Source organism: Populus trichocarpa, chromosome 6 (assembly GCF_000002775.5).
Source record: "Populus trichocarpa isolate Nisqually-1 chromosome 6, P.trichocarpa_v4.1, whole genome shotgun sequence".
Taxonomy (NCBI): Eukaryota; Viridiplantae; Streptophyta; class Magnoliopsida; order Malpighiales; family Salicaceae; genus Populus; species Populus trichocarpa.
Window position 1 is genome coordinate 24,175,356 of NC_037290.2, and position 13,000 is coordinate 24,188,355.

Here is a 13,000-nt window from a genome sequence, read left to right on the forward strand (position 1 = left end):
GTATATAATATATATTAAACCTGGTTTTTTCTAATTGGTTGATTTGAAACCAATTGATTTAGGTCTGGCTCGAGCCAAGTTAAAAAAAAATTAATATAATGTGAAACCGTTAAAAATTCAGGTTTATCAGTGCTCTACTAAATTAAATCTCATTAAATTTTTTTTGAATTTTTTTTTTAAGTTGATGTTATTATAATTTAAAAAACATATTAAACTTGGTTTAATAGGTATGTCAGTGATTACTGACGTTTAACTACTTTTACCTTATATTTTATTTTTCCGTTAGGCTTACTTTGAAACTTAAACTCCCAATCATAGCCCACCCCACCAATAGGAGATCATAATTGCTCCACGAATTGCTTATATTTTATTGTCTACCCAGCCTTCCATTGAAAAAAAAAAGAAAAAAGAAAAAAAAAAGTAGAATTAGGCCCATAAATATATCCATGTAGATAGATAAGCCCAGTATTTAGAATATGGGCCACATGCAAACAGCCCGGATGCCAATGGCAAAACGTGCAAGAGGACAACAATTAACAGAACAGTCAGAAACAGTTGAACCAAGCAAGCAGGCAGAGGTAGGAGAGGAAGACAGGAGACCAAACTATAAACAGACAGAGAAGGAACAGAAAAATGTTAAGGAACAGTAACAGTGCCATCATTATCTTCTTCTTTTCTCTTATCTCAATGTCTCAACGCAGAATAAACCTTCTCTTCTCCTACATTCCTTCAAACTTTCTTCCCCATCCAAATATGCCAATAACAAGAGTAATAGTAACAAAACAGTCACTAGCAATTACAATCCGTCAAGAAGACTAGCTCTCTTTCAGCTTGGAACTGGTAAGCAAGAACCCTTTACTTCCCTTTATCTCTTACTACTAAATGTAGTAATTAGCGATGCTTAAACAGACATTAAGTATTTTGGGTTTTTCTACAGATATCCCACAATCACAGTTCTTAAGTGGAAACTTAGCACCAGCAAGAAGTAGTGAGGTTGCTGAGAAAAATGTACTAGAGTGGGTTGAGAATGACAAGAGAAGAACGCATGCTTCATGGTGCCTATAATGTTGGGGACTTGGACAAGGCTATAAAGTATGTCTCTTTAGCTCCTTTGAATATTGCAAAGTTTGTTCTTGTGTTAATGTAGCAATGTGAGGTTTTATATAATAACTGTGGCTAATTGGATGTTTGGCATATTCAGATTTTATACTGAATTTCGAGGAATGAAGTTGTTAAGGAAAAGGGATGTACCTGAGGACAGATATAGTAATGCTTTTCTTGGATATGGACCTGAAGACTCTACTCTTGAACTTACTTATAGAGAGTAATTATCTTTCTTTCATTAATTGGATCTGTACTGTAGTATTGTTTTATGCATATTCCTGCATCCACCATTGATGTTTCGAATGAACTTCTGGTCTTTTCAAAAAAAAATTATTTTTTTTTGGTAATGCTTGCAGATCATGAAGATAACAAGTATGATAATGGACATGGATTTTTACATTTTGGTACTGCAGTGGTGGATGCAAGTTAGTCTTTGTTAAAGTGTTTGCTTGCTACGGAATTCGATTGTTGAGTATCTTTCTTAACAGGTTACTAGGGAACCGGGTCCAGTTAAAGGTGGAATTACAAAAATCGCATTTGTTGAAGACCCAATGGCTACAAGTTTGAGCTCTTGGAAAGAGGCCTGACTCCTGTGCCCTATGCCAAGTGATGCTTCGAGTGGGTGATCTTGATCGCTCCATAGACTTTTATAAGAAGGTTAGAAGTAATCAATGCTGTAAGAAGTTGCTTCGTTCATTGAAATTAAAGCAGTGGCATTGCTTCTTCAGATGCACCAAATTCAAGTTTTCTACTAACCTGTTCTTAATCCTTGATGTTACAAGCTCTTCTCCATAGAAGCATTTCCCATTTTCCTCAAGTATATTGCTAGGCATAAGATGCCACTCTAATTAGTTGCTTGTTATTCTACCTTCTCATAGCCATGATGGGTTATGGCCCTGAAGATAAAAATGCAGGTCTGGAACTGACATGTAACTATGGGATTACAGAATAAAACAAGGACAATGGCTACACGCAGGTGAATTCTTACCTTCTCTAGCAGCATATACTCCAATAATTTAGTTTCACTCCATTTAAATAATTCTTCCCTATCACGGTTATCATTATGTCATATCTTTAGTCTTCTCATCTGGTTTTTATTCTGAGTTGTTATATGTGAAAACTGGATGTTTATATCTCTACCGGATTGCAATAGGCACAAATGATGTCTACAAGAGTGCAGAGGCAGTCAAGCTGTGTGGAGGAAAAATTGTCCGTGAGCCTGGCCCTAAACCAGTTATCAACACCAAGATTACTGCATCCTTGGATCCTTAAGGTTGGAGATCGGTATGATTTTTAATTTTTATGTTTGTCTTTCCTAAGAAGCAAACTTTGAAGTCATAAAAAAAGCTTACTTCTAAGCTGTGCTATATCACTTTGTTGGAACTCAAGTGTTTGGTCTTTGGTGCAACTTCTCATGCTAAAGAAGAAAAAAGCAAGAAGCAAGCTGGTGAAGAGAGGGGGAACAGTGGGATATTTAAACATGGGCTTTAAGAGTTACAAAAATGGAGGCACACATTCTGTGATACAAGAAAAGGGGCCCTCAATAAAGATAGTGCATCTTTGTCCTCCTTGCTTTTCATCTCCACTCTTTTGTGCTTTGATACGTAAAGAGCTAAAGGCTCGATTTTCTTGAGAGGCGGGATTCATGATTACTTAGGTTCTCCTTTGTCTCCATCATCACTATCACTGTATAGAGAGAAATGGGGCCTTGCTAAGCAATTGGTAGAAGGAAAATGCAGCAAGCATCATTTGTGAATAGCACAACTTTCTTATCTAATTGTCTGTGCATCATGAAACGCTTCAGCATCATGTAAAACATGCATATCCAAGACTTGAAGATAACAATCTTAACTCATTGTGCAAGTATAATTGCATAGAAATTGGAGTATAGGAGGAAATTTATCTTTTGTTTGAATTATAATTCACAGAGATAGTAGGAAGAAAAAAAAGATAATCTACCAGCCTCTCCAAAGGTTCCTCCACCACATCATCCAATCACATCACCACCACCATCCAATTCTTTGCCTACTCCAAACAAATTTCTCTGTCAAGAACTTTGAGCAAGCTCCGCAGTTTTGCAGATCTAAGGAGGGAGAATACGATAACCTACTGCTACATCCACTTATTTTTCCAAAGCCAGCACCAAAGTGTTCCCTGTCAAAAGATCACCTCCCTCTTCTCCCTCTTTGTGAAGAGGCCACAAGCTCAGAAAAGGTTTTCATGGACCCACCATCCGAAGATCCACCACGGGATCCCATTGCTAAGTCATGGCTGCAAGTGGAGAGCACGAATGATGACCTTCCTTCAGACAAAGAATAGTTATTTTGTGTTTAATCCTAGGATATCAACTAGTTTTCAATGGTGATATCAATTTAAATGTTGTGGTTGATGTGATATCATTAAAATGTCGTGGCAGTATCAACATGCAAAAATATACTATTTTATCTGAAAAAATTCGAAGTGTATTATTCTACTGAAATTTAAAAATAACTATGCTAATTTACAATTTATCCAATAAAAAGGAGGAAGAAAAGTCCTTGAGAATGCTTTGAGAGTAATGAAGGGCACTTTTTTATGCTTTTCTATTTTAACCCATCGTATTTATTTTTTCCACTTTTTGCCTAGAGTTGTACTGTCTGACTCTGACCCCTTTTTGACTCCAAAAGAACACAAGTTTTGGCACTACTTTCTTCTCGAAACCAGTAAGAGAAGAGGAAAATACCGACCAACCAGCGGTATCTCTGCATTTGCTTTTTCGTCATTTGCTTTAAGTCTCATGTCTAAGCCCATTAAAGGTCCCACACTCCATTACCATCTAAATATGGTGTTTGACCCTCCTAGCTGCTTGATAAGGTTTTTTTTTTTTTTTTTGGGTAATTGTGGTTGAAAAGTATTTCTATAAATTTTGTTTTTTTTTTAATTATTATCTTTTAATTTTTAAATCATCCTAATGCTATGCTAATATTAAAAATATATTTTAAAAAATAAAAAAAATAAAATTTTAATACATTTTCAAATAAAAAACATTTAAAAAAACAATTCATAAAAAACTCTTACCTTCAAGGCTTCAATCCTCACCAATTCAGGAGCTCCCAGATTTTCAAGATTGATACTCAAATTAGCAATCCACAAAGGCAACAGTGCGGGTAGGCTATGATAGCAACCTTTATAATATTTGTAATCGTGCACGAACACAAATTTGGATAGCATATTTTGGGGAAATGGCTGCATATATAATTATATTTTAAAAATCGTATTCAATTTATCATTTTATATTTCATTTCATTTATCTATCTTAAAAATTGTTTTGCATTCATCTATATTTTAAAAATTATTTTTACTCCAATTTACCCTCTCAGATTTTTCACCGTAAAACTAATGAAAATACATAAACGATTTGAACATGACCAAATTTGAGTTTTATATATATCCAAAATACCCCTCGTTAAAAGAGAGAAAAAAATTGAAAAATAGGGTTAGTAAACTAAGATTCAATAAATTAAAATTTAATAATCAGTTTTCATAAATTGCACATGCAAATTATTTCAGTGACAAGTTTTGAAAAAAAAATTCTAGCATCTCCTTTAAATTCTTTTTAATGAGTATTTTGATCACATGATATTATTTTGTTATTTTTATGATAAAAATCTAACAAAATGATATATTAAAGCACAGGAAATTTTTAAAATTAGATTAGATGCGATTAAATACATAAAAAATATATTAAAAAAAATCTTGAAATATAAGAATACATAGAGCCATTTTCCCAAATATATTTTAAAGCAACCTCGATGTTGTCCAACAATGTTGATGGTTTAAACCCACATTATACGTTTTAATATGAAGGTGAAGGGAGGAAAAAGATGATACTGCAAACCTCAAATTGGAAACTTTCATGTAGTCACCAAACTAAAACTTTTGTCAGTTGGATCTTCAAAACGTATTAGGCATTCTTCAATTGGGTCTCCTTTTATATGAACAAAAGGTCAAATTTTCCTCAAAATCGCATCATTTTATTGCATAATGCATGCATTCAGACAATAATAATAACAGACATGATAATAATAACAACCATGGATTGTGGACCTTAAGGAACAGCAAAAGAAAGGCCTTTTGTCATGATATATATGTATAACAGTATGTAAGAAATGGTTACGGTGGCGAATCTAGAAGGTGACAGATCAGTAACAGTGGATGTGACAGTAAAGGTACTATGATGGGGAATCGTGAGGTAGCATGTGGATGGCAGTGCAAGTGATTGGTGCTATTGCAAGGAATGCAGTGGTGTGGGTCTAAAGAAAATGCATGCATTAGTAGCGGTACCAGGAAACCATACATGGCTTATGCGATGGGATAATCTCACCAGACATTAATCTGCCGATAAAAGAACACAATCTGTTGGTGTGCATATTTAACCCAATGGATGAAAGCTTCGCCGAATACAAAACCTTAACAAATGTGAAATGTTACCCTTTCAACTCATAACAGTCTAAAAAGTGTAACTCAGCTATGCATAGCTAAGAGAAAAATCTAGCTGTGTAGCGCCGCACCAAGTGGGTGCCTGTAGGCCTAAAATGATCTACAGGCTCCATGCAATAATTGCACAGTGATCGCGCATAACCTATAAAGATAAATTTGCAAGTTTTGCACCCATGATGGGGATTATTGGTGAAGCATATCAAATAACAAGCAAATTATCAATATCCTTTAACCTAGAATAAACCGGTCATTTCTGCTTACAAAAGCATGTTACCGCTCAGGATATTCTATACGCAATAGGTGACTTGCCTTCAGCTAAAAATTGAATACTCTGGTTATTATCACTCCAGAGCTTTATTTAAATGCAAGCATACTACCTGCAAGTCTATCAGCAGCCTCCTCGTCTGGTAGTAGTAGCTTAACTCTCTCTAGATATAGTGCATGTCTGCATAGCTTTATTCTTCAACCCTGAGTCAGTGTCGTAGAATATCATATTTCTGTATAAGTTGACTCATAATGAAACATACATCACAAGTAGAATTTAAATGTTGAAACATGGTATGAACCCACAAAAGAAGAGCTGTTACTAATTTTAAAAATATTGCATTATGAGTAGCACTTCTTTTCCATAATCCCTGTGGAATTTCTCACGTATACATCTTGTAGTCCACTTGTCGTATTCTTTGTCACAGCCTTCGATGACAGTTTGAAATATCTACTTTTCCCAAGACCTAGGCATACACAACTGATTCTTATTATTTGACAACAACAATACTTTGGAAACATAAATTATCTGACACAGACGAGTGAAAGAGCATATTCTTTCTTTCCCTGGCAAATTAGAATGGCAACAAGAAGAATTGTAATCTAGATTGGTTCAAAATTAAGAGTAAAGATGTTAATTACCTCAATGTCTAGGATTCAAAGCTTTCCAGAATCCACACACCAATTCAAAGATCTAACAAACCATCTTCATTTGCATCCATACTTCCAATAGCTCTTTCCACTCAATAAACGAATTTCATACAAAACTTTAACTATAGCAATCTGAAAATGGAAATATATAAAGTTAAGCATGAAAAATGTTTCCCAAAACTTCATTACAAGATAAAAAAAATAATGGCAACTGAGAAAGCTCCACAAGAACAGGCAAGATGACACAGTACCTGAAACACTAGATTTTGGTACTTCTTTCAGATTATGAAGAATGCAGGTACCTAGATTCAAATTGATCCAGGTAAAAAACCAAGGTTTGGATTGAAAAATAAAGCACTAATAATGGAAAGTACTTTATTATGAATGAAATAAGTACATGTCAAAACACCCATACACGATCCAAGGATAGAGGATCAAACGGAACAATCTACATATCCTCAATTGAACAACAAACAAAAAACAGACTTAATCATTTTTCCATCTTAAACAACAATAAAACCAAGCTTTGATGGGCCCAGCACCATCCAATGTGTCTACTTGTAGTCACCTTGTGAATAATACATTTAAGTAACTTGACATTCTTGATGCAAAGAGATCAAGCCATCCAAACTTCATGTCAGAGACATTGCTATCCTGGATTCTGTCCCCAAAATTACAGCTGTAAATATAAAGGAAAGATCAGTAGTTGAAGAGATGATACATTGTTTCATAGAAATTATTGCCATGAAAATATTCATGAATAAAAACAGTAGAGCACAATCACGATGCATTAAATACAGAATAATCTCTGAAAGCGATGTTGCCATACCAATTACTTCGCTGAAGAAATTCTCATCAACCTGCTTGAAGCACCAGCTCTGTTCCCAAGCCCACGGCCAATGTTCACAGCATCAGTCGACCCATCTAGTTTCATAAAATCCCTTCTGGATGCACTGGGCGGAACAAAAGAAGTCGACGGCATTGATGCATTGTTCATATTCTACAGAAACAAAATCTCAAATAGCTGTAATTCCACCAAATTTACAGCACAGTGATTACAGTGACAGTAACTAGTAAGAAAAAAACTGTCACCAAATACATAGAATAAGTTGCATCAAAGTACACAATATCAGCTATGCATTCTAGCTACATATAGGCATGTGAAGAGAACATAGAGAAGAAAATACTATGGATCACAAGAATAGACGACTCACATGTTTGTCAAGTGGATTATCAGCAGTTACATTCCGAGAAAATGATGACCCCAACTGCATATGAGTATCTGGACGAGCAACCTTATTTGATCCTCTGTGATCAGCAACCTCAGCAGAATAAGAGGCACCATTGACCCCTGAAAGTGAAAAAAATGAACATATAAAAATGATGTTTTCTGTAAATACCATATAAAAATAGATGAATTTCTAGAATCCAATAGAGCAAACTCTTTCATATCCTAAGCAGATAAGTTTCATGGCATCCCTCTCCATGATCCCCTGTCCACTACAAAACTTTGTCCCTAATTCACTCAGGTGCATCTTCAGTTGAGAATCCAATAAGAAAAAGGCCTCATGGAATGACTCGACATAAAAAAAGGACTAAAAAACATAAAAACAGTTTTCTAGATTCACTATGGATTGAGTATAAGTTCAACATGAACGAAGAAAAAAGGATTAAAAAATTCTACTTAGGTGTTAGAATGGTTAACTATAAATTTCTCAGAATCTAATTGAGGTCATTGTATCATTGTTCAGTATTTACTAAGCCATTGCAGTACAGCAGATGAACTTTTAAATCCAGAAATCACACGTTAATGTTGCCATAAAATGAGACCGGCATGATTGTTAAAATAAACTACTAAGAACCTATCAAGGAGAAGTTCACTTTGAGATTTCAAACCCTCATTTCTACTTTATATTTTTATGCTTAAGCTTATGCCTACAACCAATTCCCATGCAAGTGAATTAAGCATTAATGTGCTCCTTTAAAATGGACTGGTTTGATTTTATTAAGGTGTCTAACATCCCACCAACATCCTCCCCACAACTCCTGCAAAAAGCCAAAGCCCTCTTTCTCACCGCCAAAAAAAACAGGAAGCCACAAGATTCAAATATGATGGAAAATTAAACAAGAACAGAATGGCAATCCTTGAGATTTAACCTTTATCCTTATTGAGATCCATTGCCATTGCTCGACTGCTTGTCACTCTAGAATTTGGCTGCAGGTCCTGAAAAATCACACATAAAAGAAAAAATCAAAAGAAGATTAATAAGCCACTCCAGAAGCAGAGTGGATTAGTTTACAGAATGATTTGGTGGTAATTTTGGACCAATTCAAAAAAATTAAATAGAAAAATAACCACAAAAAAAGAATATGAATTACAATCTCAAGAATAAAAGTCTTTGCATGACTCATTATAAATATTTTAAAAAGAGAAGATTCGAATAACTAACAGATGATTGAGGTTGTGGCTTTGGCCTCTGTGTCTGCTTGTACTTCAGGATAGTCCAGTCAAAAACAAAATCAAACTCAAATCCTGCCAGAAATGGGAAAAAAAGTAGATGAAGCCATAGAATATAACTGTCAACTCCGATGGCCCACATGGATGTGACTCTAAAACAAAATGGACTACTCAAGTAATGGACCAACAATTCAGTTATCAGTTTCCAGGATTCGCAGTCCTCAATGACCAGCAACAAAACTTCCCTATCATCCCCCCTCCAAACCAACATTAAAAAGAATTCCTCACAATTTAATTAAACAATTACCTTCCCGAGTAAACAAGTCACGAAAGAGGCGCTTCAGAAATCCATAATCAGGTCGTTGGTCAAAAGTTAATGAGTGGCAATAATGGAAGTAAGAAGCAAACTCCACTGGATGCGACTTGCATAGCACCTCCAGAGAAAAGAAAATGTGATGTCAACAGACTATTAAAGATAGAAGGTAGTTATTCAAACTATTACAAGGAACCAAAACAGTATCAGAATTCAATTTTCAAAACCACAACTCTCGAAGCTCTTTTTCTTCTTTCCCATGACAAATGAGCTATCCAAGCATTTAGTGGGTTTCCCAGACTTTTTAAGAAGATAAATCTCTATATATGTTAAGGGAGAAGGAACCACGTTGGGATATCTTGATTCAGGGGAAATGCAAGGAGGTTAGCTTCTTTCAAATAGATAACATGGATTATGGAGTCTTAATTTTTTAGAGAAGTTGGTAATTCCATGAATTTCAGGTTGCTAATATATTTTTTGGGTTTCAGATGAGCGTGCATGTGATATATGACAAGAAATAGGATTTGATGAAAACATTTGAGAAAAAGGTCTCCTTCTCAGGGGCCAGTCTTATTATCATAGGGGAAAAAGGCAAATACCTCTCCCTCTAAATCCAGGATACAAATTCCAAGTTGATTAATTGCATTTGACCACATACCTCAATTGGAGTTGATAACTTCTTCTCGCATATTTTATCATACTTTTGCTTCTTTGTTGCCGCTTTCAGACCCTGCCATGGAAGGCTAAACACAGAAACCAATTATTATAAAATCAAACACCAACTAATCATATCCTGTTAAAACATCACAGCCTCCAAAAATGATCACATAGTAGCATACCTTCCTCTCAAAAAGTATAAAAGAACATAGCCAATAGACTCCAAATCATCCCGACGGCTTTGCTCTGAGTAGAAAATAAAAGATGAGTATGGAACAAATGGTTCATTTGATATGTCAAACACAGTAGCAAAACATCTTTGACTTACCAATTCCTAGATGAGTATTGCAACTTGCATACCTAGCAGTTCCTGTTAAGTTTTTGTTCTCTCTTTTTGAGGGGGGGAAAGGGAGGAGAAAAAGGAGCCTTAGTCAATCATGGTAGATAAATGAAGATTCAGGGGAGGGGGGTTTACATGATATGCAAAAACAAAGCCGCTGAGAAAAGGAACATATAGATGCATGCACTTCGTCAACAAAGGCACATATCTTGATGCTAAACAAAATAAAAGACACCTCCGGAATAACAACAAGCCAGTAACATCATCTTAAAATAAAACCCTGAAGATAAGAGGCCTAACTCGACTACGCAAAACCAAGCCTTTTCCAACTAAAGTTGATGAATAGCTAATATAAACTTTATGAATGAGAAACGCAATGTCCTGACTACCACTTTTGAATGTTATCTAGCAAATACCACACTTGTAACCATTAAACCTGACAACAGAAGCTAAGTTCATAGCTAAACTACAAAGTTTCAAAAATCATAAATAATTCAACCCTCTTTCTCACATGAAAACTGCATTACCATTTTCATTCTCACATTGACACTTAAGAGAAGAGATGTTCAAAACCCACTAGAAATCAAACATGAGCTTGGTTATAAGAATAACTACCTGTAAGTAATATGTTGGTGTGTTGTCGGATCCCTATATCTTTTCGCAAGTCCAAAATCAATGACATAGACCTGGCACGCGTAACAAAATTAAGGGAAATTTATTAACTAACAAAAAACCCAATAATCATCCACATATAAGCAGTGCACTTAACGCAAAATGCACAAAAAAGAGAGAGCAAACAATTACCTGACTAGCTTTCCTTCCGAGACCCATGAGGAAATTATCCGGTTTAATATCCCTATGCAAAAACCCCTTCACATGCATGTATTCAATCCTCGCAATCTCCATTAAGAAAAACCAAACAACCAACAATCAAAACTCACCATCCAAACCCGAGAAATGCATTCAAATACTATAAAACTGAATCTTATCATTGATCATTACCATCTGATCAGCCAACATTAAGACTGTTTTAAGCGAAAACTTCCTCCCACAGTACACAAACAAGTCTTCGAGACTCGGTCCTAACAAATCAATTACTAACACGTTATCTTCTCCATCAACTCCGCACCATTTTATATTCGCGATACCACCTGAACAACACAATTTCCACAAATTAAATTACCTAAAATAAATAAAATAAAATAAAATCAACAGTCAAGATTTCCTCATACAAAATTTCTGAAAAATACTTACTTCCTCCGCCAAGAATCTTATACAGTTTGGCTTCGTAGAGTAATTGCGGATGCTTCGTACTCCTATTTTCCTACAAATTAATTACAATTAAAGCTTAATAATAATAAAAAATATCAAGATCAAAAATCAAAATTAAAAATAAATCGAGACTTACAATTTTGACAGCAACGATCTCACCAGAGTGAATGTGAGTAGCTGATAAAAAACGAAAATCAATCAATCGTAGAGTAAATAGTTAGGGTAAATAATTGGAGAGATTAAAGAAAAAGTAGTACCGAGAAAGATTTCACCGAAGGATCCGCTTCCGATTTTGCGACCTAATTTATACTTCTCTCCTATAATTCTCTCCATTCTCAAGCATCAAACGCAGAAACTTATTTGCTGGAGAGAGCTGATAAGAGACGATGGGAGAGGAGGCGACAAAGCTAACAGAAAACGAGAGAAAATGAGAGAGAGGGTCGCGATGAGGAAGAGGAAGAGGAAGGTGGAGGAGGGCAATTGGTGAACGTTGTTTTGTTTTTGTTTTTTGTTATTTTCGAAAACGTGGAAAATGAAATTGGATAAGAATGACAAAATGACATGTCGGTTGCTGTGTAACTGACAACTCGATCTACGACTTAAGAACACGCGACCAACCCCGAGTCCCTAGTGCCAACCCCATTCTCTTTTTTTAAAGATTAAGATAATTTTTAGGACTGAACTCGTTGCCCTTGCATTGTTGGGATCTCGGCTTCAATAACATAAATGTTAATTTATTTATTATTATGATTAGCATGTTGAGTTGATCATATCTAATTTATTTGTGTTTGTTATTGTAATGGAAGTTTTTTTATTAAAAATAAATTAAAATAATATTTTTTTATAATTTTTTATATTAGGATATCAAAACTATACATGAACTTATAATAAAATTAATTTAATATTTTTTTATGTAAAAAGCAATTTTAAAAACAGATTGTAATACAAAAATAAATACTTGGGATTATTGAATTTAAATCTAATGTTTTTATGTTCTTATTTGTGCTTCCTTTTATGGTGGTTCTATAATTTTATTATTTATTTTGATTCCTTTTTTTTTAGAAATTCTTTGACTCGTTATTGTGTTTTGAGTGTATTTTTATTCATAAATATGATAAATTGATTTTTTAAGTTCAATGAATTGAAATTTAATATTTTACGTTTTCATGTGTGTTTTCTTTATAGTAGTTTTATAATTGTACTACTTATTTTGATTTTTTTGTGTGCACACAATTTTTGGAAAAAATTATTAACATGTTTCTTTTTTATTAATTATATATATTTGTGTGCTTTTTCTCTATGATACTAAATTAATCTCTTTTACCACGCATCTAAATATAAAAGATAAATGTTAAACACCATATACCAAGTTTAATTAAAAAGAAAAAACATGAGAAAAACCTTTAATGAAAAACTGTGAATTACAGTTTCTTAACACATGTTTTGTAAAATGTTTTTACTT

General features: G+C 34.4%; 1 protein-coding gene and 1 long non-coding RNA gene across 9 annotated transcripts; one reads left to right on the top strand and one right to left on the bottom strand.

The window, feature by feature from the left end:
- Window positions 1–430: 430 nt before the first annotated feature.
- LOC18100665 (uncharacterized) lies at window positions 431–3,009 on the top strand. 2 transcript variants are annotated; one of them, XR_002982530.2, is made up of 6 exons: window positions 434–840; window positions 938–1,092; window positions 1,202–1,324; window positions 1,593–1,761; window positions 1,983–2,080; window positions 2,258–3,009. It is a non-coding gene; the product is annotated as an uncharacterized LOC18100665 (long non-coding RNA). The 2 variants fall into 2 exon arrangements; XR_002982527.2 differs by having other exon boundaries at window positions 431–840; window positions 1,593–2,080.
- A 2,737-nt stretch (window positions 3,010–5,746) lies between these two features.
- Window positions 5,747–12,046, bottom strand: LOC7471533 (casein kinase 1-like protein 3). 7 transcript variants are annotated; one of them, XR_002982526.2, is made up of 19 exons: window positions 11,796–12,042; window positions 11,675–11,715; window positions 11,521–11,590; window positions 11,269–11,417; window positions 11,071–11,166; window positions 10,882–10,952; window positions 10,255–10,316; window positions 10,109–10,172; window positions 9,928–10,012; window positions 9,264–9,390; window positions 8,949–9,031; window positions 8,656–8,722; window positions 7,713–7,849; window positions 7,328–7,498; window positions 7,067–7,177; window positions 6,750–6,800; window positions 6,490–6,630; window positions 6,171–6,314; window positions 5,747–6,051 (listed from the first exon to the last, which is right to left on the bottom strand). XR_002982526.2 is itself a non-coding variant. In XM_002309513.4 (15 exons), exons 1-14 carry the CDS (start codon window positions 11,869–11,871, stop codon window positions 7,331–7,333), a joined length of 1,296 nt encoding a protein of 431 aa, XP_002309549.1. In that variant the 5' UTR covers window positions 11,872–12,042; the 3' UTR covers window positions 6,849–7,177; window positions 7,328–7,330. The 7 variants fall into 7 exon arrangements, 2 of the variants coding, with proteins under 2 accessions (XP_002309549.1, XP_024459638.1); XR_008059565.1 differs by lacking the exon at window positions 6,171–6,314; XR_002982525.2 differs by having other exon boundaries at window positions 5,747–6,314.
- Window positions 12,047–13,000: the final 954 nt, after the last annotated feature.

Bases quoted from the DNA above. Each gene is read 5' to 3' on its own strand.
- LOC7471533 (XM_002309513.4), bottom strand. From the start codon at position 11,871: ATGGAGAGAATTATAGGAGAGAAGTATAAATTAGGTCGCAAAATCGGA. The intron at 9,391-9,927 runs GTATGTGGTCAA...TTTTCTCTGGAG, and splicing joins AGTTATCAACTCCAATTGAG to GTGCTATGCAAGTCGCATCC. The intron at 8,723-8,948 runs GTTAGTTATTCG...GTGATTTTTCAG, and splicing joins AGCCACAACCTCAATCATCT to GACCTGCAGCCAAATTCTAG.